This window comes from Umbelopsis ramanniana (assembly GCF_025399195.1).
Source record: "Umbelopsis ramanniana AG unplaced genomic scaffold K450scaffold_1, whole genome shotgun sequence".
Taxonomy (NCBI): domain Eukaryota; kingdom Fungi; phylum Mucoromycota; class Umbelopsidomycetes; order Umbelopsidales; family Umbelopsidaceae; genus Umbelopsis; species Umbelopsis ramanniana.
The window spans coordinates 470,063-495,278 of record NW_026252087.1 but is presented as its reverse complement, the minus strand read 5'-3'; the positions used below and the strand labels follow the sequence as shown (position 1 = coordinate 495,278).

General features: G+C 43.4%; 11 protein-coding genes across 11 annotated transcripts; 8 read left to right on the top strand and 3 right to left on the bottom strand.

The window, feature by feature from the left end:
* Positions 1–126: 126 nt before the first annotated feature.
* Positions 127–1,403, top strand: K450DRAFT_203529 (uncharacterized protein). Its single transcript, XM_051584715.1, has 5 exons — positions 127–196; positions 305–683; positions 755–907; positions 973–1,130; positions 1,200–1,403. The coding sequence occupies exons 1-5, from the start codon at positions 147–149 to the stop codon at positions 1,288–1,290; spliced, it is 831 nt and encodes a 276-aa protein (XP_051449662.1). The 5' UTR covers positions 127–146; the 3' UTR covers positions 1,291–1,403.
* Positions 1,404–2,450: 1,047 nt separating this feature from the next.
* Positions 2,451–3,520, bottom strand: K450DRAFT_217354 (uncharacterized protein). The gene is made up of 5 exons (XM_051585035.1): positions 3,178–3,520; positions 3,081–3,116; positions 2,796–3,002; positions 2,701–2,723; positions 2,451–2,628 (listed from the first exon to the last, which is right to left on the bottom strand). Exons 1-5 carry the CDS (start codon positions 3,353–3,355, stop codon positions 2,545–2,547), a joined length of 528 nt encoding a protein of 175 aa, XP_051449661.1. The 5' UTR covers positions 3,356–3,520; the 3' UTR covers positions 2,451–2,544.
* Positions 3,521–3,599: 79 nt separating this feature from the next.
* On the top strand, positions 3,600–6,832 carry K450DRAFT_217332 (uncharacterized protein). The gene is made up of 14 exons (XM_051585034.1): positions 3,600–3,877; positions 3,936–3,955; positions 4,025–4,465; positions 4,529–4,701; positions 4,772–4,990; positions 5,063–5,192; positions 5,258–5,286; positions 5,365–5,435; positions 5,496–5,533; positions 5,586–5,831; positions 5,899–6,260; positions 6,321–6,357; positions 6,434–6,580; positions 6,643–6,832. The coding sequence occupies exons 1-14, from the start codon at positions 3,672–3,674 to the stop codon at positions 6,714–6,716; spliced, it is 2,193 nt and encodes a 730-aa protein (XP_051449660.1). The 5' UTR covers positions 3,600–3,671; the 3' UTR covers positions 6,717–6,832.
* A 310-nt stretch (positions 6,833–7,142) lies between these two features.
* On the top strand, positions 7,143–13,260 carry K450DRAFT_276321 (uncharacterized protein). The gene is made up of 7 exons (XM_051593224.1): positions 7,143–7,492; positions 7,561–7,720; positions 7,787–7,973; positions 8,044–9,452; positions 9,520–11,791; positions 11,875–12,299; positions 12,377–13,260. The coding sequence occupies exons 1-7, from the start codon at positions 7,308–7,310 to the stop codon at positions 12,824–12,826; spliced, it is 5,088 nt and encodes a 1,695-aa protein (XP_051449659.1). The 5' UTR covers positions 7,143–7,307; the 3' UTR covers positions 12,827–13,260.
* Positions 13,261–13,438: 178 nt separating this feature from the next.
* K450DRAFT_217324 (uncharacterized protein) lies at positions 13,439–15,631 on the top strand. Its single transcript, XM_051585033.1, has 3 exons — positions 13,439–13,871; positions 13,952–14,297; positions 14,372–15,631. The coding sequence occupies exons 1-3, from the start codon at positions 13,473–13,475 to the stop codon at positions 15,445–15,447; spliced, it is 1,821 nt and encodes a 606-aa protein (XP_051449658.1). The 5' UTR covers positions 13,439–13,472; the 3' UTR covers positions 15,448–15,631.
* On the bottom strand, positions 15,631–16,850 carry K450DRAFT_217318 (uncharacterized protein). The gene is made up of 3 exons (XM_051585032.1): positions 16,814–16,850; positions 16,546–16,739; positions 15,631–16,457 (listed from the first exon to the last, which is right to left on the bottom strand). Exons 2-3 carry the CDS (start codon positions 16,731–16,733, stop codon positions 15,815–15,817), a joined length of 831 nt encoding a protein of 276 aa, XP_051449657.1. The 5' UTR covers positions 16,734–16,739; positions 16,814–16,850; the 3' UTR covers positions 15,631–15,814.
* On the top strand, positions 16,753–17,612 carry K450DRAFT_217316 (uncharacterized protein). Its single transcript, XM_051585031.1, has one exon. The coding sequence runs from the start codon at positions 16,928–16,930 to the stop codon at positions 17,459–17,461; it is 534 nt and encodes a 177-aa protein (XP_051449656.1). The 5' UTR covers positions 16,753–16,927; the 3' UTR covers positions 17,462–17,612.
* Positions 17,613–17,752: 140 nt separating this feature from the next.
* On the top strand, positions 17,753–20,371 carry K450DRAFT_217307 (uncharacterized protein). Its single transcript, XM_051585030.1, has 12 exons — positions 17,753–17,974; positions 18,045–18,163; positions 18,225–18,309; positions 18,376–18,512; positions 18,582–18,681; positions 18,747–18,802; positions 18,871–19,175; positions 19,246–19,353; positions 19,436–19,554; positions 19,623–19,829; positions 19,893–19,971; positions 20,036–20,371. The coding sequence occupies exons 1-12, from the start codon at positions 17,851–17,853 to the stop codon at positions 20,208–20,210; spliced, it is 1,614 nt and encodes a 537-aa protein (XP_051449655.1). The 5' UTR covers positions 17,753–17,850; the 3' UTR covers positions 20,211–20,371.
* A 381-nt stretch (positions 20,372–20,752) lies between these two features.
* On the top strand, positions 20,753–22,951 carry K450DRAFT_217303 (uncharacterized protein). Its single transcript, XM_051585029.1, has one exon. It carries the CDS (start codon positions 20,891–20,893, stop codon positions 22,508–22,510), a length of 1,620 nt encoding a protein of 539 aa, XP_051449654.1. The 5' UTR covers positions 20,753–20,890; the 3' UTR covers positions 22,511–22,951.
* Positions 22,701–23,938, bottom strand: K450DRAFT_217300 (uncharacterized protein). The gene is made up of 5 exons (XM_051585028.1): positions 23,807–23,938; positions 23,545–23,734; positions 23,338–23,467; positions 23,160–23,266; positions 22,701–23,076 (listed from the first exon to the last, which is right to left on the bottom strand). The coding sequence occupies exons 1-5, from the start codon at positions 23,896–23,898 to the stop codon at positions 22,891–22,893; spliced, it is 705 nt and encodes a 234-aa protein (XP_051449653.1). The 5' UTR covers positions 23,899–23,938; the 3' UTR covers positions 22,701–22,890.
* Positions 23,939–24,039: 101 nt separating this feature from the next.
* K450DRAFT_217291 (uncharacterized protein) lies at positions 24,040–25,215 on the top strand. The gene is made up of 3 exons (XM_051585027.1): positions 24,040–24,246; positions 24,332–24,926; positions 25,009–25,215. The coding sequence occupies exons 1-3, from the start codon at positions 24,115–24,117 to the stop codon at positions 25,125–25,127; spliced, it is 846 nt and encodes a 281-aa protein (XP_051449652.1). The 5' UTR covers positions 24,040–24,114; the 3' UTR covers positions 25,128–25,215.
* Position 25,216: the final 1 nt, after the last annotated feature.

Here is a 25,216-nt window from a genome sequence, read left to right as displayed (position 1 = left end):
CATTTGTTGCGCAATATCGATCAAGATATGAAGTGGTATCTCAAATGGTGTCCAAAAAACATGGGTTAGGGTTATAACATCACATGATCGTCGCTATCGGTATTGAGACTTCAAATCCAGGCATACCTTTACTCTTACACTCACAAATGGCACTAGCAAACGCGACGTTTGAGGAAATACTTGACGATCTCTCAAGGTACCTATCTTATACCATTGGTACTCTTACCATTGCCGTATTCAAATTGTGAAATTTGTCTTGTCGGAAGATGTTACTACGGCTAAAGCTAATTCCACTTCCCTTCAGTCGATTCATAATAAATGTACCTGAGGAAGAACTTGCGTCAGTGGAACGTATATGTTTTCAGATAGAACAAGCACACTGGTTTTACGAAGACTTTGTTCGTGAGCAGAAACCTGAGTTACCATCGTTTTCGCTGAAGAACTTTTCCGCAAAGATATTCCAGCACTGTCCATTGTTGCGCCAGTGGGAACACGAGCATGAGCGAGCGTTTGCAGACTTCATGCAGTACAAGATTCGGATACCTGTCTGTGGAGCTATTATACTCAACGAACGTCTAGATAAATGTCTATTGGTGAAAGGCTGGAGTTCAAAATCAGGATGGGGATTCCCAAAGGGCAAGATCAATAAGGATGAGGAAAACTCAATTTGCGCAGCAAGAGAGGTATGAATCAGTGTGTTTTTCAAAACCAAATCATGCCGTTGTTCATTTTCTGAGCATTTTTGATGGTTTAGGTATTGGAGGAAACTGGTTTCGACATCACGCCATACATGGACCCTGAAAACTATATCGAGATTACCCTTAGGGAGCAGAGAATCCGCCTGTATATCATATGTGGTGTGGCTGAGGAATCAGAGTTCATACCAAGGACTCGCAAAGAGATCAGTGTATGTATGACGAATATATCATATTTGTGTTGATCGAATGAGTAACTCAGTTTGTTTTCAATTAGCAAATTGCTTGGTACAAGTTGACAGAACTTCCAACTTATAAGATAGACAAAAAACCAGTGAATGGCAGCAAGAGCGATACTGATGGTGGCCGTCACAAGGTTGCATCAGCTAACAAATTCAATGGCAGTCGTTTTTACATGGTAGCCCCTTTCGTCAGGTAGGATTTAGTAATTTGCTTGCAGCGTAGTACCCTGATCAACCTACTAAGCATTCCGTTGATCTGTAGTAAATTGAGACAATTTGTCAACCAGCGGCGGAAGTATCATGATTCTCGAAATTCTCACTATTCTGTAATGGCAAACACATATAATTCATAGTAACGTTAGTGAAGTAGTCTCATATCCTCCTGTTCAATATACAAGTAGCATAGCATGCGTGTTGAAACTTATCGGAGACTCAGTTTGTCTGCTTCTGAGTACCACTACTGCAGAATTGTTTTGCTTTTATCCTCTGATGCACCTTCGCAGTGGCTGAATCATATTCAATTCAACTTTGTGACATTTTTTGGCAAAGAAGGGACAGCACACACCTGTACATGTTTACACATACGTATGCATGACAAATTGAACGGTAAATCAGATATCTATTAGAGAAGACTGCTGTCTGAATGCTATAGTTTGACGCATACTTCTACTTCCAAAAGGGAAACTCTGTGCTATGTAGAAGGTACTGAATACGCAACATCGTACGGACGTTAGGGTGCCTGCCGGTCCTGAATATGCAATAAGTGTCCGTCCTTGTACCTATGCTAGAACACCACTAATCTACAAAGCTTGTATCTAAACTGTGAGTGACGTGGATTCGTGGTAACAGTACTGTTTCATCTTCTCATATAAAAGACGTGCAATAGTGTGGAGACTCGTATAGCTCTTTATCCATTGTTTACTGCCCTAACGCCAATTGTAGCATCAAAGCTACCAATGACTGGTTGTATACTAGAAAAAATTTCTCTCGTCAATAGCTGCTGCTCTATTAGATCCGCGTGCAAAACGGCAGTAAAGATCATTTCATCGATGTGTACGAACAGTTGTTCGCTGCCATTGCTCCCGCTTACGATAAACGAAAAGCTCAACCCCAGCACAAAATTCGTCGCGAATGAACGAATGACACACTGCATAAATGTATGTTAACTTCGTCTTAACATCACGATATCCACTTCAGTAAAGGTCATATGTAGCGACCACTATTAGCTTGTTACTGTTCGTTTTCATGCTGGATCTCTTACTGGCTTCAAGAGACGGATAAAATTAAGGTCATCCTACGTTATTTCGATCGGAAGTCCTGTTCGGCACAACATGGCTTGTGTCTGATCGTTGCCATTCGCTGGCGTTTCAATATCAGTCCAAACCCAACCAGGCACTCCGAATTTGAAAAACATCAATGAATATAATTCGGGAAGTTGTTATTTTCTGTCTATAAATCGATGCAGGGGAATCAAGCATTTGAGAGCTGATACCAATTTACATTTAGCCCTTCAAATCTGGAGGCGCTGGTATTTGCTAGTGGTAGAAGCATAAGAATGAAATGTGTAAAGAAAAGCCATATTCGCGTTGATTGTGCAGACGACTGCTTCAGAGCTTTGCACTAGGGCTTGGTCTCCAGACCATTTCATACTCTTTATGTGAGAAACCACATTTCTCGTAGAATGGAATATTCTGTCATGAAACAAATGTTAGACCTTAGCCGAATCCCCAAATCACCTTCCGGTTTGAATGGCGAAATCTTACCTTTTCAGAGCAATCAAGGATCACTGATGAGAAATGAAGTGGTGAGTATTTGATTTATTTCTGTTATACAGAAAAAGCAAGTAAGCGTTTCCTACCTTTATAGCATCCAGTGTTCTCTCCAATATATTTCAAAGCCTCAATAATTTTGATGCCAAACTTTTTACCCTGTTGATTTGCGTCCACGGCGATATCCTCGATATGGCCAACAAGACCATTTAGATGCACAAATTTGCGCTCTACAATGACACTTCCGGCAGCAACCACTTTATTCTTGGCTTCTTCAACGATAACGATCGTGAAATCTATAGATCATAAGGAAACGTGTTAGTTTTCAGAATATGTCATCTCCGTGAAACTGCTAGGAACCAGGTTCTCCTTACACTCATGGCTGTGTTGCTTAAGATAGTTGAAACGCTCTATAATTCAAGGTTTAATACCGCATCATAAGTAAGAAAGTTAGAAATCACCATCGTTTACCTAACCACTGTGCCTTAGTATGGTCGCCAACCTCGGTAAGGACCTTCAGAACGTCCAAGAAACCGCGCTCGTAGTCTCCACTTTGCAGTGGTCTAAGAACGTAGCCTTTTGGGAGAGACGCTTGGACCTTTGGGGAGATGAGAGAGGCTCTGAATAGTGCTGTTTCGACGTGGTTCATATTGGGGAAAGGAGTAGCAAAGAAAGCAAAGACAGGTTCGTGGCTCCCATATAAATTTAGAACATCAATTCCGCGGAACAGCGTATCACGTGATATAATGAACCTCGGCAAAGTCAAACTTCAAGCCTGAAGCAACGTTTATAATTGAAAGTAGACAGATATCGTAGAACTCGGTGATTTGAATTATATCAGCATAATATAGAGAAGCTGTATACTGTTTGTGGATTTTTCAATGTGGGTGCCAACCTTACTGGTGTAATAAAGTGACTGTTTCCGAACGGTAAATTGGGGTGGCAATTTCGATGCGCGGTCTTGCATGGCTTTCAGGACAGCACTAGCGTTGCCAAGTTGCTTCAAACCTAGCTATGCTGTATCTACAGCCGTTTCATTAGTGTCAAAATCGACGCGTCCGCAAAGTTTGACTTCCAAATGGGCAAGTGCACAGCCACTATGCCGAGTCATGACACCTCTTGACATTCCTGGAACGAGGCGAAGTTTGACCTCTATGATACACCAGTCACGGTAGGGATCCTGAACCGAACTCTATTGAGGTTACCAGCATTAACTTACTCAATCATAGCTTACATATATATGAGAATAGTAAGAAAATATCAAATTGTTCAGGGCGGTAGACCGAAGTATGTTTACAGATGTCCAACATATCATTAGAAAGAATTTCGTCCATCAGCAGCATAATGCCAAAACTGTCCGCTGTCATGGGTACCGTCGTAGTGTATCATACTTTCACTCATGCTCGTCACTATCATGCAATGGTTTTTTGCGAAGCAAGCGTCAATAGTGACCCAAAGTTTCAACCCATGGCATTGTCGGTGAAGCACGTGGACAATGCATCTGCCGCATTGACCGCCTCGAGCCAAAAGTCACCCTCTTTATGGGTGGAAATATGGAGACTTGTGAAACCAGATCTACTCCTGCTGATACTTGTAGCACTCACTGCAGTCGGTGCTGCCGTAGTGAACCTTCAGACTCCAACTGTTACGGGAGAGCTTATCAACGTCATTGCGCAGAGTATCAAAGGTGCTGGGGAGCTATCAATGGAAGAATTGAAGAAACCAGCAATGAAACTTTTAGGTCTATTTCTCTCTCAAGGTAAAACAATTGTTTTTTTACCTTGGTGCGGAATAGTCGTTAGCTCATCATATTTTGCATCAGGGTTCCTGACATTTTCGCACATCTCACTGGTGTCTACTTTGGGTGAAAATGTTGCCTCTCGTCTGAAGAGCTTACTTTTCTCGGCAATCGTGAAGCAGGATATCAGTTTCTTTGATAGTCACAAGAGTGGAGAGCTTGTTGGACGACTGACCACAGATGTCGCCGATTTCAAGGTATGTTAAATGGCCAATGTACGCGTATAATCAGCCGAGCTGTACATCAATACTAATGGCCGCCTCTCAGCATACATTCAAACAAATTGTCACTCAAGGGTTGAAGTCAATTGCCCAGACAATTGGATCTGCTATACATCTCGTCCGCATTTCTCCGTCACTGACCTTTACATTATTGGCCACTATGCCTGTGTTGTACGGTATTTTGAACATCTATGGAACCTATCTAAGAAAGTTAAGTAAACAAGGGAAGGAGTTGGATGGTGTTGCTAGCGGACTGGCTGGAGAGGTAAGGTCATATATAATTGTCACATTTACCGCATATAGCGTCAACTGAATTATTGTTATGCTTTTTAAAAAGCTCATTGCAAACGTGCGAACTGTGCGTGCATTTGCTGCCGAAGACCGAGAGTGTGAGCGTTATCAGTCCTCTACTGACAAAGTCGCAAAATCGAACACTCACCTTGGCTTACATATCGGACTTTTCCAAGGTACAGTATGACCCAATTAGCTGTCATAAGTCAATATGCAAAAGCTGACCGATATTGTTGTTCAGGCATGACCAATGCTGCTATCGGATGTATGGTAGGTACAAACGGTTGTAGGTTAGAGTTTCAAATTGTGTTCATACCAGAAAATTTAATACGAGTTTTTCACATCCAGGCCCTCATTGTTCTGTATTATGGAGGATCTCTAGTTGTCAAAAACGAAATGACTGGTGGTGATCTGATGACGTTAGTAGAATGAATGGGATAGAGACTTTGAGTTTAATGTTACTGATTGAAAAACTCCAGGTATATGCTGTCTACACAGTCGACTCAAAGATCCTTAGGTTAGTCCTATATGTCCTTCACTTTTCAGCACAATGATCTAACATGCAGCAGTTTCCCTGGGAGTCCTCTTTGGGCAATCGATCAAGGCTATTGGATCAGCCACAAGAGTCTTTGAATTTGTGCATGCTACACCAAACGTACCACTTCATGGTGGAGTCACTCTGCCTTACATGGATGGCAACATACGTTTCGACAATGTAAGCTTCCATTACCCAACTAGGCAGGAGCAGCAAGTGTTAGAGAACTTCACATTGGATATTCCCCAAGGAACCATGGTAGCCCTTTGTGGTCCATCAGGTACTCATAAAATGGAACTCCTCTATCTAACATGACATATATGCTGACTGTAATTCCCTTTTGGAAGGCTCTGGAAAGTCAACGGTCGCAGCACTTCTAGAGAGATTCTACGAACCTTGTGATGGCCAAATTTTAATAGATGGTACTCCATTAAACGTGATGGATCCCTCCTGGATTCGTCAACAAATTGGATTCATCAATCAAGAACCGGTCTTGTTTGCAGCCAGCATCGCCGATAATATTCGTTATGGCAATCCTGATGCTACTGACGAGGAGGTTAGATCAGCAGCACGAAAAGCTAATGCTGAGACGTTTATTGAAGCGTTCCCAGATGGCTACGATACCATGGTAGGAGAAAGAGGAACAAGTCTATCTGGTGGACAAAAGCAACGGGTAGCTATTGCAAGAGCAATTTTGAAGAATCCAAAGGTATGAGCGGCAATGAGTAAGCAGCTACTGTGCCTTGATGATTTACGCTTTCAATGATAGATTTTAATTCTGGATGAGGCAACCTCTGCTCTAGACAGTATGTATTTTCGATTATTGCGGCGTTGCAATTCATGCATATCTCATACTGAGATATTCTTAAAAAACTTTTCTAGCACACTCTGAAAAGCTGGTACAAGAAGCACTAGATGAATTGATGAAAGGAAAGACTGTATTGGTAGTTGCCCACAGATTGTCTACCATTCGAGCAGCTGATCTCATTGTCGTGATGGGTCGTGAGATAGGAAACGTTATAGAGAAGGGTATGTAGATCTATCAAGATGCACCAGTGGTACTGACCGATAAACTGACCGTTCTCTTATAGGAACTCATGACCAATTGATGAAGAAACGGGGCATGTACTATGCGCTTCATAATAACGTCGAGGCATTCTCATAATCCTTAGAATAAAGAAAACACCATTGAAGAAGTTATGAATAAGCCTTTAAATCAAAATTTTTGCGCCTGTAACCGTGTAGAAGTGAGAGAAAAGAAGAGTGTATATATTTGCTGGCGCGTAGAGTTGCTTAAACAAACACGTATGTTTAAAAGATCATCTTTACAAATATGAGACACTTTTCTCAAATGAAAAAGATTCATTTATATAATTTATTACATTTTCCTTTAATTTCTACTTCACAGAATGTATACAAATAACATGTACAAGAAGGGCTAGCAGAGGAGTTAATAGACAGAGAACCTTCAGCAACGGAACCATGAACCACAATTTTTTTGTAAAGCTCCGCCATAAATCCACGTGACTTAGACGAGACTGCGAAATATTTTTTTTTTTATTCTTTCGATTGAACGACGGGTCCTGACACTCAACAGATAGAGCATTTCACAACGGACTGACGACCATTTCAGGACTTTGGATACCCATATCGTGTGTCATAGAATAAGCTGAAGATCTTCCAATCAGTAATCTAGAGTTCTTTTGGGTCGCCAAGCAAGACAACTGTTAGACGTTCGACTGCCTTTCTTACAACCATGAATATTTCACTGCCTGTGGGTTCCGAGATTGACTCGGTGTCATTCTCCTTCTACGATGCTGCAGAGATTCGCAAAATCTCTGTAAAGCAAATCGTCAACCCAATCATCATGGATACCATGGGTCACCCAACCAAAGGTGGTCTATATGATCCAGCACTTGGTCCATACACCAAGCGTCATATGTATGTATAAACCTCGAGGATTTTCAAACATTGATCATACAGACAAACTAACTGGATACTTTTAAAAGTTGCGGTACATGTTCACAAGACCACTTCAACTGTCCAGGACATTTCGGCCATATCGAACTTCCTGTCCCCACCTATAATCCAACCTTCTTCGACCATCTCTACGCCAACCTTCGCGCAAAATGCTTTTATTGCCACAAGTACCGTATGAACCGCGTTCAGGTAAATGATCTTGAATGATTCAATCATAATGTTACAAATGCATATGGTATTTATACCTGTTTATAGTTGCATAAAATCATTGCCAAGCTGAAGCTGCTTCAACGTGGTTTGATTCGCGAGAGCCAACGTATTGATGATTTCAACATGCGAGCCAAGAAGTCGTCTAAGAATGCGGATGAAGACGATATTGCTGATGTTTTGGAAGAAGAGCAAGAAGGAAATGAAAACGCTGAGCAATTCTTGGAGCGAATCGGTATATGATCGATTTAATTGACTAGATAAGTTGTCATGACCAAAATTACTGACATGTCCCCCTTTCTCAGATGACTATGTCGAGGCATGCATCAACGATAAGGAAGCCAACGAGTATGCCAGTCGTACATATAAAATTACTATTATTAATGAAGAGCGAAAACAAGTTATGGCAGATTTCTTTAGACGCTGTATCGCTAAGAAGCGTTGCGAGAACTGTACTGGTGTCTCCCCTCCTATCCGTAAAGATGGTGTCGCCAAGATTTTTCAAATGCCTTTGAACAAGAAGACACAAATGATCATGGAAGCCAAGGGCCTTAAGATTCAGGACGTTCTAGTTAAATCTAAGGCTTCTACTCAGGCCATGGATGTTGATGTCTCTGAAAACACTGCAAATGGCATCAGTGCTTCGGAATCATCTTCTGAAGATTCTTCTGATGAAGAGGAGCAAGGTGCCAAAATGCCTTCTGGCAAGATCTCCAAAGAAGACGGCGAAGCACCTGCTGGTCAACAAAAGTATATGACACCTCATCAAATTCGTGACCATTTGACTTGCCTTTTCGAAAGTGAGCCTAGTGCAACCACCCTGATGTATGGAGCAAGAAACCCTCGCTCTCCTAGTTTGGTCAAGCCAGTCAAGGCATCCATGTTCTTCATTGATGTTCTCGCCGTTGCACCCACTCGTTTCCGTCCAGCTTCCGTTATGGGTGACAAGTCTTTTGAGTCTCCACAAAACGTTTTGCTAGGCAAGATCTTGTCTAGTTCTCAACAAGTTCGTGAAAGTAATGCCCGTGTCCAAGCTTTGGGCAAGAACAAAGATGAAAACAAAGAGGAGATTACTCGTGCTTTCAACTATCTTGTAAACAACATCATCAAATTGCAACACGATGTCAACTCGTTCATTGATTCTACCAAGAACCCTGCTCCTATGCGACAAGGTCAGCTTCCACCTGCCGGTATCCGACAGACTTTGGAAAAGAAGGAAGGTCTTTTTAGAAAGCATATGATGGGCAAGCGTGTCAACTATGCTGCTAGATCCGTCATTTCGCCCGATCCTAATATCGAAACTAATGAGATTGGTATTCCTCCCGTTTTCGCCAAAACTTTGACATATCCTGAACCAGTGACACCTTATAACGTCAAGGAGATGATGCAAGCTGTCATCAACGGACCCGAAAAGTGGCCTGGTGCAACCCACGTTCAATATGAGGATCAATCCTTGCACTCGCTTGCAAATTTGAGCGTCGAATCTCGCATTGCTTTAGCAAACACTCTTTTGTCTCCTCAAGACTCTACTGCTTCTACGTCTGGTACTCCCTACGCTACACGTACTCAATCTATCAACAAGAAAGTATTCCGTCACTTGCGTAATGGCGATATGTTGTTGCTTAACCGCCAACCTACTCTTCACAAACCTTCTATCATGGCTCACAAGGCCAGAGTTCTTCCAGGAGAAAAGACCATTCGTATGCACTTTGCCGTAAGTATTACTCTGTGCCATAACAATAACTCAGTAACGCTTATTAATATTTTTGGCTACTCGATAGAACTGTAATACGTACAACGCTGATTTCGACGGTGACGAAATGAACGTCCATTTCCCCCAAAATGAGATTGCTCGTGCAGAAGCCACCTTGATTGCTAATACTGATAATCAATATCTCGTCCCTACCTCTGGTAATCCTCTTCGTGGTCTTATTCAGGATCACGTTGTTTCTGGTGTATGGATGTGTTCGAGAGACACTTTCTTCACTCGTGAAGAATATCAGCAAATTCTCTATGGATCTCTGCGTCCTGAAATTGATGGCACCGGAAACGGCAGAGTCATTACCGTTCCCCCTACTGTGTGGAAGCCTGTGCCACTCTGGACCGGTAAACAAGTTATTACCACTCTTATGAAGAACTTGACTGTTGGTAGACCTGCACTCAACCTTACCTCTAATGCCAAGGTTGGTGCCAAATACTGGGGTCCCGATGGTGTTGAGGAGGCTACTGTCCTCTTTATGGAGGGTGAACTTTTGACCGGTGTACTTGACAAGTCGCAATTCGGTGCCTCTTCATATGGTATGGTGCACTCTGTCTATGAACTTTATGGTCCTGAATCAGCTGGAAAGCTTCTCAGTATTCTTGGTCGTCTATTCACAAAATTCACTCAAAGCCATGGATTCACCTGCCGAATGGATGATTTGCGTCTTACTCCTGAAGGCGACAAGGTTCGACGCACTCTTCTCGACAACGGAAAGGATGACGGAAAGCAAGCCCACATTGATTTCCTCGGCCTTACCGATATGGCAAAGGAAGCTGACTCAGACGACCTCAAGAAGGAGTTCGATCTTCGCATGGAAGAAGTTGCTCGTGATGATTCTAAATTGGCTGGCTTGGATAATGCTATGAAGTCCAAGGTGAACAAGCTCACATCCTCCGTCATTGATAAGTGTATTCCCAGCGGCTTGGTCAAGAAGTTCCCCAAGAATAACATGCAAATGATGACCGTCTCTGGAGCCAAGGGTTCGCCCGTCAACGTCTCCCAAATTTCTTGCTTGCTTGGTCAACAGGAATTGGAAGGTCGTCGTGTTCCTCTTATGGTTTCTGGAAAATCATTACCATCCTTCTTACCATATGAATCAAGTGCACGTGCTGGTGGTTACATTGCTGGTCGTTTCTTGACTGGTATCCGGCCACAAGAATACTATTTCCATTGTATGGCTGGTCGTGAAGGTCTTATTGATACTGCCGTCAAGACTTCTAGATCTGGTTATCTTCAACGTTGTTTGATTAAGCATCTGGAAGGTCTTCGTGTTCATTATGATCACTCCGTCCGTGACGCTGATGGTTCAATCCTTCAATTCCACTATGGTGAAGATTCATTGGATGTCATTAAACAAAAGCATCTCTTCCAATTCAGCTTCTGCGCACACAACACCGAATCCCTTCTCCAGAAATATAATCCCAAGCAAATCATGGATATCCTTGACATCAAGGAAGGTAACGACTACAACAAGAAAGCCCTCAAGAATTCGCAGAAATACGATCCAGCACTTTCCAAATACAGCCCAAGCCGACATTTGGGTGTTGTGTCTGAACGTTTCTCAAAGCAACTGAATGCCTACATTGAAAACAATCCCGACAACTTGCCATTTAGCAAAACCACTGCATCCACTAAGAACAATGAGCGATTTTCTAGCCTCACTTCCAAGAAATTCAAGGCTCTTATGCAACTTAAATACCTTCACAGTCTTGTTGAACCCGGTGAAGTTGTTGGTCTTCTGGCTGCTCAGTCTGTCGGTGAACCTTCCACTCAAATGACGCTCAACACTTTCCATTTTGCTGGACACGGTGCCGCTAATGTCACTCTTGGTATCCCTCGTCTACGTGAAATTATCATGACTGCCTCCGCTTCTATTAAGACTCCCACCATGTTGCTCCCATTGCTCACCAACGTTTCCTCTGACGAAGCTGGCCATTTCTGCAAACACGCCACTCGCTTGACCCTTGCACAGATTGTCGATGATGTTGTTGTAACGGAACGAATGACCAGCAAGTCAGCATCTAGCATGCACCGTCGTACTAAGGTCTACCAGGTTCGCCTGAACTTATTCTCCGAAAAGGAATATAAGGAAGAGTACAATGTCTCTGCTAAGCGCATTAAGCAAGTTCTCGAAACTAAGTTCATCCAGCGACTTGAAGCTGCCATCCGCAAAGATATCAAGGATTCCAAGAAGGCTAAGGCTGACGATGTCGGTAAAGCTATCAAACGCTCAAAGACATCTAGCAATGACACAGAAGACGATAGTGCACCAGTCACAGCCACTGTAAATGGTAAGTTGAGCCTCAATTTGGCATCCATAGTACCAAATATGCGTTACTAGCTATCAGATACTAATCAATGATCTACGTAACAGACGACGATGAAGGTGACGGTGATGCCACTGATGCTCGTAACGCCAAGCGAAGTGCGCAGCATGCATCCTACGATGCTCCTGACGAGGATGATGAGGAGGTCATCAAGTCTATGGACCGACAAATGGATGAAGAACTTGAATTGGACGCTTTGGCTAACGGCGACGATGATGATAATGACACTTCAGCAATGGACATCGACGATGCCGAAGGCAGAGTTGTTACCAACAGCTCATATGTCAGCAAATGGAAGTTCGATAACACCAATGGCGCATGGTGCGAAATTGAGTTGACTTTCCCTGCCAACACTAAGAAGGTTCTTATGGTGGCTCTTGTTGAAAAGATCTGTCACGATGTCATTGTTCACGAGATCAAGGGTATCGCCCGATGCTTCCCATACATCAACCCAACTGAAAATGACAAATCTGTACGTAGTCTTTTCTATTTGAGTTTACTTTGTAGAAATGTTCAAGCACTGACAACTTTCCTTTTTATTTCCAACAGAGAAAACTTCAAACGGAAGGTGTCAACTTACAAGGCATTTGGCCATACGCTGACATCATTGATGTCAACAACATCGATACCAACGATATTGCTGCCGTGCTTAGAACCTATGGTGTTGAGGCAGCTCGTAATGCCATCATGAAGGAAGTAGACGGTGTTTTCGAGGTCTACGGTATCTCTGTCGACAAGCGTCACTTGTCTTTGATTGCTGAATACATGACGTTCGAAGGTGGATACAAGCCATTCAACCGGTCTGGTATCGAATCCAATGTGTCACCTTTCCTCAAGATGAGTTTCGAACGAACCTGCCATTTCTTGACCGAAGCCACTGTCCACGGTGACTACGACAGCTTAGACTCTCCATCCGCTAGAATTGTTATGGGCAAGGTTGTTGGTGGTGGTACTGGCTCATTTGAAATCATGCAATCACTCGTAGATACTTCCGCATAAATCATACAATAAACTTTTTTTGCATTTCTGTTCCCATTAATTTTATTGAGTATGAACGAGCTGTAGATAGGATTACGGCATTATGAATGGAATATCAGGAGTTCAAGCAGCCAGCAGAGAGCCAGTCAGCCAGACAGTTTCACGCTAATAGTGGACGTAGCGCAGCCGTTTAGGCTTGTAGCCAATTGGTAACCATGAAATTTTTCAGGTTCTCCACTTGAATGCCACTTTGGCTCTCACTCCCGCTATTTTGTTACGGAGCCAAATTCGAATTTGGGTTACATCATCAGTCCTGATCGCCAAATACAATGGATACAGTATAGTTTGGATGCTATAGTCCTACGGGGCATATCTTCTAGCGACTTGCTCTGAGTTTACATGGGCTAAAATTGCTACCTTACTGCGGTCACCCTAGCTTCAGACTATGCTGAGCCCTGCTCTTCAGCATAATAAAAAAAAAATTTCAGAAAAAAATAACATCGATAAAGTGCAAAATGGCACCCAATGAAATCGTCCAGCTTGTATCGGTGGTCCAAAATATTGTGACGGACGTTTTGGTTTGGTGCTTCCCGGAGACTGAAAAATTTTATTTCTAGGATCACATTAGCGGCTTTTACCCTCTTCCTTTCCTCCTTTACAAATTATCATGAGTAACGTCTCAGCATCAAAGCAAAAGCGTTTGGCAGCAAGAGCTGCTAGAGCTGATAAGAAAGCTTCTAAGGATGGCAGCCCCATGAGCACCTCCGGCACCAATACCCCTATCACTCCTTTATCCAACGCTTCTTTGGAAGATTTGCCTCTTGATAAGCTCAACATCAACGTCGCTCGTACAGCCACTGGTGTGTATACCTCCCAAGAGCGCTCCAGAGATATCAAGATCGAATCATACTCTCTCAACTATCACGGTCGTGTTTTGATCGACAATGCCAACATCGAACTTAACTTTGGTCGACGATATGGTTTGATTGGTGCTAACGGCTCTGGAAAGTCCACTTTCCTTCACTCCCTTGCTGGCAGAGATATTGAAATTCCTGACCACATTGATGTAAGTCATTCATAGCCTATTTTTTTTTTCATTCTTCTGGTAGAACATTGTTTAGCTGATGTTTCATTTGATTTCCATAGATCTACTTGTTGAACCAAGAAGCTGAGCCAGAGGAGAAGAACGCCGTCGAAGCTGTCATTGAAATGGCTGAGAAGGAAGTTGCTCGTCTCGAAAAGCAAGTTGAGGAAATTTTGGGTGAAGACGACGGTGCAGACAACCCGGTCTTGGAAGATATTTACGAACGTATCGAATCCATGGACCCTGCCACTTTCGAAACCAGAGCTTGTACTTTGTTGTCTGGTCTTGGTTTCACTACTCAACAAATGGCCAAACAAACCAAGGACATGTCTGGTGGTTGGAGAATGAGAGTTGCTCTTGCCCGTGCTCTTTTCATTAGACCCACTGTTTTGTTGTTGGATGAACCTAGTAAGTATTTCATTGGTGTAACCTGTCAAAGACAAAAGTCACGAGATCTGATCGAATTTTCCTTTTCCTTTTAGCCAACCATTTGGATCTTGAAGCCTGTGTGTGGTTGGAAGAATACTTGAAGACCTACGACCGTATCTTGGTTATGGTTTCTCACTCTCAGGATTTCTTGAACGGTGTCTGCACAAACATCATGGACCTGACCCACAAGCGTAAGCTTATCTACTATGGTGGTAACTACGACACCTTTGTCAAGACCAAGGAAGAAAACGAAGTCAACCAAGCCAAGGCTTACCAAAAGCAACAAGATGAAATTGCTCATATCAAGAAGTTCATTGCTTCCGCTGGTACTTATGCCAATTTGGTCAGACAAGCCAAGTCTAAGCAAAAGATCATCGACAAGATGGAGGCTGCTGGTCTTATTGAGAAGGTTGAACATCCTCCTCCGTTCAAGTTCGATTTCACCGATGTTGACAGACTTCCCCCACCGGTCTGCTCTATGCAAGAAGTTTCCTTCGCCTACACCGGTCAGATGAAGGACTGTCTTTACCGTGACCTTGAGTTGGGTGTTGATATGGACTCTCGTGTTGCCCTTGTCGGTCCCAATGGTGCCGGAAAGTCTACTCTTCTTAAGCTTATGGGTGGAGAGTTGAACCCCACCGCTGGTCGTGTTCAACACCACAGCGCTCTTAAGCTCGGAAAGTACTCTCAGCACTCTAACGATCAACTCGACATGGAGCTCAGTCCTATTGATTACATGAAGAAGAAGTTCGCCTCTGTCAGCACAGAAACCGATTTCTGGCGTCGTCAAATCGGTCGATATGGTTTGACTGGTGCCCACCAAACTTCTCCCATCGCCAACTTGTCCGATGGTCTTAAGTCTCGTCTCGTCTTCGCTGAACTCGCTATGGCTCATCCTCACATTATCTTGTTGGACGAACCTACTAACCATTTGGATATGGAGTCCATTGACAGTTTAGCTGATGCTATCAAGCGATTCAACGGTGGTGTTGTTTTGGTTTCTCACGATTTCCGTCTTATTTCCCAAGTTGCCAGAGAAATCTGGCGTTGTGAGAACGGAAAGGTTGATCCCTTCCAAGGCAGTATCCAGGAATACAAGGAAACTCTCCGCAAGAACGTCAAGTTGTAAGTTTAGGACTATCCCCAAAAAAAATCCCAGTTTCATTCCAGCGACAACCCCTTTTTTGCCTACACCCACCATCTTTTCTTTCTTTCTTCTTATGCCAGCTGGCTTATTCAACCTATTGTTCATTCCCAAATTTTGTTTCTTTCTTTCTTTGCGACTTTTGTACAATTTGATAGACTTTTCCATGCACATAATCTAGATCTTTTCATCTTACGGCTACTACATTTTCTTGGTTTCATATATATTATTTTATTGTATATCTGATGCTCAAGGAAATGACAGTGGAAATAGAGCATATCAAAAAGTAATAGTGTTTATTTTTTCTGTTTACATGTGAAAGGATCATAACAGTCAGAGTGGGTTATGGTGGTCAATGTGCCGATATACGGCGATCTCGAGGGCTATAAGATCTATTGCGACTACTCCTAGAATATGGTGAAGGAGATCGTCTCGAGCGGCGGCCACGGTCTGACGTTGGTGATGGAGATCGTTCACGTCGTCGATATTTGTCGCTGCGAATTGGAGAGCGAGATGCCTCATGTCTACTTCGCACAGGCGACCGTGATGATTCATGTCGTCGGCGCTTGTAGCGATCTGATTCCTCCTCTTCCCGATCGTCAGAGCTTCTATGTTTTCGACTCTTGTGCTCCTTCCTATGCTTATGTTCCTTCTTATCCTTCTTCTTCTTCTTTCCTGATTTAGAATCCTGAAGTGCTCGCATTTTCAAAGGGTTATTCATGATAGCTTTGACAGCTTCCTGTTCTCGTCGTTTGATGGCAAGTAGAGGGTCTTCTCTGATCTTGGCGGCAGTATCACGTTCGTTGACAGGACTGGCAGTGTTGAGTGCGAACCGTTCATTGACGGAGTCGTTGACTTTTTGTACTTCTCCTTTGGAGCGAAGTAGGTTGTCGACGGATTTCTTTCCCAATAAGTACTCTTCCATATCATCTCCACCCGGCGTTTGTGAAGCGTTCGGTGCTGCGTACATCCAGTCCAACTTGTCTGCTCGTTTCCTTTTAAAGCAAATTGTTAGTCCACATTAGCCATTTTTCAAGAAGAAATTGCTGTTGGGCACCGCATGAGGTGGATTAATCAACTTACTTTCCGCCAGCTGCTTCTTGCATTCGCTGTAATTCCTGAACCTGTCGTTCTTCTTCAAGTTCCTTTCGCATCTGGTCGATCTTTTGCTGTTCGTCAGCATGCTTCCGTTCTTCCTTCCATACTCGCTCTTGATTACGGAAGGTCGAGGGATGCCACGACTTTTTCAAATTGAGATCTCCTCCTCCCATTTTCTGCTGTGAGACGTTGAGAAAACTGAGTTATGGAGAGCAAGCCTAAACGAAATTTAAGTCACAAAAAAATTGCTCACGTGCCACACGCCATAGTCTTAACACAGCGCAGGTGAGATGACATCGACAGCAGTAACAAATTGCTTGCCTTGATTCTTTCTCCTTGGCATTTATTTTGCTAGTAATTAAATCATATGGACGATACGATAGACGACGACAATGTCCCTCTTCAAAGGGGACTTCTCCATAACGAGAATGAAGACTCTGTTCCTGAAGAAGAGCAAAGGCTATTAGATCAAGGCTCAAACACAGACGCTAGCCAACTGGACACAACCGCACCAGCACCCATTGATACATCTAACAGGCAAGCTACTATTGAGAGTTCCATGCCATCGCCGAGACGATTTCCTCGACAACCTCTTCTACAGTTTGATGCGAAGGACAATATACATCAGCTGGAAAGAGAGCTGGAGCAAAGACAGACAGTTGGTAGCCCACATCAAAACCTGGAAGCAGAAGACGACTTGGTTGAGAACGCTATTCCGTCGACCATTGGAGGCTCTTTGGACAAGATGATCGGCAGCTTTATTAGAGGCATTGGCCATCTCACCAAAGATCCCGAACTTGTGAGTATAGGCGATCAACGCATTCTCATCGGCAACGCTGAGATTGAACAGAAGAAGCGAGAGCGACAGGACGCTGCAACTGAAACGGTGGCCATACCTTGATACATTCAGGGAATCGAATAGCGGGAGCCACGTGTGGAGACATACCGTTAATTTGTATACTGGTATAAGAAATTACTTTGTACAGTCCTTTACGTCCCCATTTATGTTTTGTTTCTTATACATATATATAATTCTTTTATCTTTTCCAAAGTGTGCCATCGAGTGTGGTTGATGATGTGTTCCTGTTGTCCACAGTGTGATCGAGTGGGGGTGGGGCTGTCATTTTGAGAACGACGGCTAAAAATTGTGCCATATCAAACAAAAATTGCCATTCAAACCCATATCCACTTACTAACGAAGAACCTAGTTGTGGGAGCGTGTTAACTGCTGGTATCTAATTCACCTTCAGGACAAACCTCTCTCTGTCTTGATCGATCTCTTTCCTCTCAATGACTACCATTACAATCACTAATCAGCTCAATGAGAAAATCGTTGGCACCTTCGAATCTAGACCTGAATCCGTCGTTGACGGTTGTCCCCCGAGACTGGTTTTGATCGTGCACGGTGTTATGGGTACTTGAATGTTTTGATAAAAGCGCAGGCAATGGCACCATGCTAACCTATTGTTAACTGTGTTCTGTAGGTCACAAGAATTACCTGTTTCAAAGGTTGTTGGCCGAGAAGCTACCCTATGAAAGCTTTCGATTTGATTTCCGCGGCAATGGAGACAGCGACGGTACCACACGTTTTGGCAATATCAATGTGTGTATAAACACTTTAATTGCATTCATCTATGTACACAAGCTCATAATGTATTTTGCAGGATGACGTTGAGGACATTAAAACCGTTACTAGCTACTTTGAAAACAAGGGCTATCAAATCTACGCCATTGTCGGTCATTCTAGAGGTAGGGGAGCATAAAGTTGGATCGATCACTCATTCACCCAGATGACTCAATGATGTTTCTTTAAAGGCTCTGTTGCTTCTTTCAGATACGCTAGCACCTGCCGAGTGCCTGTACCCCATCTTGTCAATGTTGCTGGTCGTTACCGTATGAACTTGATCCGCGGAAGACAAACAAAGGAGCAGACGCAATCTTTGAAGGAAAAGGTAAATTTACATTCGAGCATCATACTACTATTATGTATGAAGCTTAACATTAAATTGGACATTCTATAGGGTTTTTATAAGTGGACTATCCGAAGGAGAGGTACCTTTGAGGACATCATCGTTAAAGAAGCTGATGTGCAAGAGTTCATTGATTTCGATTCGAGTCATGGTAAAGATCTACGTTATGAACCTGGATATCAAATGGCTTGATCATTGTTACTGACCCCAAAGTAGTGAACAAATTGTCAAAGGCAACCTCCGTTCTCACATGTCATGGTGTAGAGGATTTTGTAAGCCACATTCCAATTTGGCTGCCATTGTTACGAGTCAAAATTGCTTAATATCGCCGTTTTATTAGATCGTTCCTGTTCACGATGCTGCCATTTACTCCAACATCATACCTACTCATACCCTCAAGTTGTTTCCCAAGGCTGATCACAACTTCAAAGGCTGCTATCAAGAACTCGTAGATACCATCCTTCGATACTTCAAAGTTCATGAAAACGAAGCTGCAAGAGCTTGGAGCTTGGGGCTGACAAAGAGTTTGACTATTCCCCGTTGGATCGATGTCGAGGGAGTCATGAACTTCAGAGATATTGGTGGTTGGGACGTCAAAGGTGGAAACGGTTATATCCGTGAGCGTATGGTATTCCGTTGCGGGCAGTAAGTGTTGGCCAGCGTATTGAAGATTGAATTGGCCACCAGCATATTGACAATTTTCGTTATTTTATAGCCTGAGCAACATGACTGACAATGGCGAAGAGACTTTGAAGAGCTTGGGAATTACTGCTGCGTTTGATTTTAGATCCACACAAGAAATCGAACAATACGGTGTCATGCGGTAGGAATATTGTTCACGACACTCGGATTATTGTTTGACCTCATACCTAACGTGATTTGATGGTCTCGTGAACCTTTCTTAGTGAAATATCGGGTATTGACAGGTACCACAGTCCCGTCTTCCTCGATGAGGATTACTCCCCTGCTGCTATAGCCGTCAGATGGCAAGGATACTTTGCTGGACCAACAGGATTTCCTCATGGTGAGTTCGAATGCAGACCTCAAGTATGTGTTGTTTAATTGGAATACTGACAGCTGGAAAATTACCAGCCTACCGCACTATGCTCCAATCTGGCCCTCAAGTCTTTGAGCGTATTTTCCGATATTTAATTGCCAACCCTAGATCTCCCTTCATTATACACTGTACCGCCGGAAAAGATAGAACTGGTGTATTTGTAATGTTGTTGCTTGGACTTTGCGGTGTGGACGATGAAGTCATTGCCAGAGAGTATGAACTTACCAACCTTGGATGGTGGGGTACGTATTACCATAGTGGAGAACGTCTAATAAGCAGGACACTAAACCAATTGGTTGTTTTAGAATCGGAGGAACAGCTTGCTAAAAAGGCCAAGCTGTTGGATCGCTCCATCGACGATTTGAAGATTGTCATGTCTGCTCCGTAAGTGCGGAATTTAGTATAGAGCAACGAGTACTTTTACCCCTTTCTGACCTTTTCTTTTTAGTTATGTGGGTATGAAAGAGACCATTGCTATGGTTCGACATGAATATGGATCTATTGAAAGCTATGTTCGTGATAAATGCCATCTAAGCGACGCCGATATCGCTACCATTCGTAGAATAATGATTGTACCCATCCGACGTGAAGAAAAGCAGCTTTACAGAGCTGCCAAACTCTAAGTTACACTTAAAATTTTTTAGCCTACCACCGATTGAGGCAACTTTTACAATTTAGCATCAAGTACACGGTCTAGAAAAAGTTTATTATTACTCCCCTACTTGTGGGCCCATTCTTTGGTTATATGTTAGCAAAATAAAAGGAAGATGTAGAAAAAATGACAGTTTGATTCTGAGTTATGCATGTTGAAGACATTTTTTTATTTTTGAAGAGTTCCAGCTGGCAATTGGCCTGGGTGCTCCTATGCCTACGACATAATTCGGCTATAGTCGAAAACAACCCCCCACCCAAACCTTGAAAATGAGATGTTTCGCCCCGTTGGAGAGATTCCACAAGGAAAATCATGCAGCGTCGAGCCAGTCACCTTTTTTAGGTGGATGACTTCTCTGACCAAATGAAACCTCATACTGTCATCGATTCATTTTTTACCCGCTTGACACTTTTCTTCAGCTTGTTTCCCTCCCTTCTCTTTCTTACCTTACCTTTCCTCCCGAAGCCGTTACAACAAACTGCTTGTACTGGCTTATTGCAAGCATCGCGTTTGACACAAGTCAGTATTTTGGATAACTTTTTTTTCTCCGCATAAGTAAAATGCTCTTATATTCAATCCCCCCTGATTGTTCATTACAATACTTAGGTCCATTTTAAACAAGGCTTGCACTTAACCATACAGCAGTTTATCATGGTAGCAATATCAGAGCAATCGCCATTTTTCATTGAGCACACTTGTTTGCGTGATAGTCGCCCCCTCTTCTCCGTAGTCCTCAAACTGCAGCATAACAAACAGAGATCGTCAGCGCAAACGCACGGTCGCTCAATTCGAGATCTCGCCCATCTGTCTAAACGTATCTGCCCTCATAGAAAACGACGTCGATACTACACATCTTACGATAGCTATATAATGAACCACCAGATTGTTTCCCCGCCATCGTTGCACATCCTACATCAGCCATCTCAAAAGCTGTTACCACTGTATCTACCGGAACTCTTGAATCACATTTTTCAATTCCTGGACAAGGATAATGCGTTATACCCAGCAATGTTGGTGAATAAGGGGTGGCACGATTGCGCAGCTCGGATATTATGGAAGAGAGCAGCTTTTGAGGATACGAGCGAAAGCATTGGTCGTTACGAAAAGTTTGCTCAGGTGTTTGGTGACTGGCAAAAACGAGGTGAAACCATACCCACGACAAGATCCATGCCATATTCCCTGGACGCCATGGCACGGAGCAACATTACGAGCAATTCATCAGAACAACAAGATATTAATATGATCATGCCGCAACAGCAATCCAATACCGTAGACAAAGGAAGAGGGTTATTATCTTTTGCAACTTTTGAAGGTGCCATTCGATGCATTGCTCCACAGCCTCGCAGAACGCAGTCAGACAGGTCCTTGAAACGAAAGATGATAGTGGATTTGACTGAGAGTCATAGCTCTACCACTGCTGCTACAAGTTCGAGCTCGGACATGAGCGTTTATAATCTGGAAGTATCATCCCCGAAACAGACGGATGCCTTGGGTATGAATTGTCTTTCTACCTACCGCCGATCGCTCAGACATCTTTCGCTCCGAAAGATCAAAGAGAAAACCATCAACGAATCGCTATGTGCTATTGCCAACAAGGCCACCCTTCTAACAAACTTGGATATATATATTTGTGATCATTTGGAAGACGATACCGTCATACGATTTGCAACTTTTCATATTACCCCTACCGCGCCTATATCCAGTTTAACACAGATATCATTGGCTGGCTGCCACCGAATCACAGACACATCCATCATAGCTGTGGCTAATCATTGTCCACTGCTAGAGCATTTGGATCTTCGAGCATGTGGTCTAGTGAGCGACCTATCGATATCGGCTGTAGCCCTGAACTGCCCTCAATTGCGACACCTGAATGTCGGTCGTATCAGAGACAGAGAACGCATCACCATCACCAGCATTCGACTGATTGCTCAACGAACCAAAGCTGCGGTGCTGGGTCTGGCAGGATGTGATATCGACGATGAATGCATGCTTCTTTTGGCTCAACAGAGGAAATCCAGCATGGAACGCATTTCCGTCAACAATTGTTATCGTATCACCAACGAGAGTATCCGCGCATTTGTCAAACTGTGCCCACGCCTCAGTGTGTTCGAAATGAAGGAATGCCACTTGGTCAATGATTGGGCTTCCGTGGCAGAACTTGTTAATCGTAAAGTTCTCCTAACGCTTTGTGAACAGCAAAACAAAGCTTGTCTGGACTGGGCAAAGAGCCAGGGCAAGTCAATGAAGGTGCGAGCGCCGGTAAAGTAATTTCTACAGAACCTTTATTTTTTTCAGACTTGTAATTACAATCATAATCTTTCCCTTATTCTGTAATGAACCATTCGCCTAGTGTGTCTAATTTGATAACGAGGTATTGAACATGACAACATTGTGTAGCATGTGGAGGAAATTTCTCTACTGGATGATGGTGTAAGGAATGGGGGGTGGGGACGATTTTATTTTTTTGTTATGTAGAGTGTATAGAACGAAGGAGCAAAGAATTTAGAACGACTTATAGACATGCACTTTCCCATATTCTTCACTCGATTAGCCAGCCACCTTCAACACCGTATCGCTCACCATCTCGTACGAGCAAATCGCTAATTTTTTATTCCGACTAAACAATATACAACACAAAGTGTCCCACTCTAATCCTTCTTCAGCGGGAAATTCTGTTCTTCAACACCGTCCCTGGTTATGACGAAAATCTGCAAATTGTCACCAGTGTGTATATCACGTTCAGTAGCTGAGGTGAAAGCATCCTTCGTAATTCGAAGAACAGCTTCTAAAGTCAATGGTGCGGTTGATGCGTTCTGCTGATTCTTACGACCGACCTAAACGAGAATGTTAATCATCCATATCGCTCCATGTGCACGTACATTGATTCCATAAACACATTGAAACTTTTCTATCATACCTGGTTGTCCAAGAATGGTTGAATCAAGGCAGACGCTGAGCCGCTTGTGCGATAATTTTCTCTTTCAAAGGAACCGACGGAATCATAGCAGTAAACCGCACCCTTTCCTATAAATCAAAATTGAATCAGTCGCCGTCGAAAATCAATTCAAACGCAATGGGTGAATTGTATACTCTACCATCAGCGTCAACGCCTCCCAACAAACAGAAAGCGTAGTATGGGAAAAATCGTCGTTGGTATAACGTGTTGGATAACATTTGTGCAAGTGCCGTGACAGACATATCCTTGTCATGAGAGTATTTGTACATCTACAAAATCAAGTATAAACCGTTAGTCTTGTTGATGTCCTGGTCAATGCCGCATGCGTACCGCCCATTGTCTCTACCTTCATTCTCTGTTCAAGTACTTTCTTCAAAGTCACACCGTCGGCGTGAAATCCGTTGCAAGAAAGAACAGCTGTGGACGACATCTTGTATGCCTTTGGTGCATATCGAGAATTAATCATATAACCATTGCTCTGTCTCGTATCTGAAGCAACGACACAAAAGTCTTCTCCAGCAATGGCAACGCTAGTACTGTTTGGAATGAATGAATGAGTTGTTTAAAGTTGGGATCGTGAGGTTGAGTCTGAACCCGCAGGGACATACCCGCCGTTATCTTCGTAAGGGTCGAATCTGTGTTCAATGGGAGCAACCACGTAGGGTGCTGGTTTAGAGAGAGGGCTGTCCAAAAAGTTCATGGTGTTCCTGTCACAGACCAAGTTCGGGGAGACGGACGCGCGTAAGCTTAAAGCGAAATGGCACGACGAGTGAAATGTGACGTAGACCAGCTGAGGTGACGTGGTCACTGAGTCCAATTGCGTCTGCGCGTTGCGCGTACCCTTCATTATGAAAATTAAAGCCTGACGGAACTTTGATAGCGTCGTAATATTTCTGCCCAACCTCTTTCATTGAATATGAATTCCCTTGTACAAAAGTATTCAAAATCATCTACAGCCCACGACGACGACGTTCTTGGCGTTCACGGAAAGTGGGACGCTTCACTCGACCTTGCTTTTCCCACCTTTGATATTCCAGGAGCGCAAAACGTAAGCCCCGTCCAAATGCAATGTCTTTCTTTAAACATGGTGACAAGATCTCGGCAAACTGACTAAATCGTTCCTTCTCTTATAGCCTCTCAGCTTTCTCAGAAATGTCACCGACGAAGCATCCTCTGACTACAAGATTAAAATTCAGCACGGTACAACCACGTTAGCATTCAAGTTCCAGGGCGGTATCATTGTTGCCGTCGATTCACGAGCCACTATGGGCAACTACATCGGTTCACAAACTGTCAAAAAGGTCATTGAGATTAACCCATATCTACTCGGTACCATGGCGGGAGGTGCAGCAGATTGTAGTTACTGGGAACGCGAACTTGGACGACGATGCCGCCTCTATGAACTCACCAACAAGGAACGAATTTCAGTAGCTGCAGCATCCAAATTGCTGGCCAACCTTGTTCTTCCTTACAAAGGCATGGGTCTTTCTATGGGTACAATGGTCACAGGATGGGACAAATCAGGTCCCAATTTATACTACGTCGACTCTGATGGTTCACGGATTAAGGGTGATTTGTTCTCTGTTGGTTCCGGTTCAACATTCGCATATGGTGTTCTCGACTCTGGATATCGCAACGACTTGACCGTTGAAGAAGCTTTGGAGCTTGGCAAGCGATCTATCTTCCATGCTGCACATCGTGACGCTATGTCTGGTGGCTCAGTGAACTGTAAGTAAAAATGGATGGTCCTCCTCATCTAAAGCTATGTATGCGCATCATGTCGTACTCATTATTTCCTTCCACCCACTAGTATACCACATTCATGAAGAAGGTTGGACATACCACGGCAATCACGATGTTGCTGCACTTTTCTGGGAATACCAAGACCTCAAGGCGGAAGAAAGAGCAGCGGCTGTTGGCAAGCAGTAAATGAAAGCTTTGGTGCAGGCGACAATTGATTGTGTGTATGTCATTAAATAAATAAAATACAAGACAGACACGATTTGCTTGGGGACGGG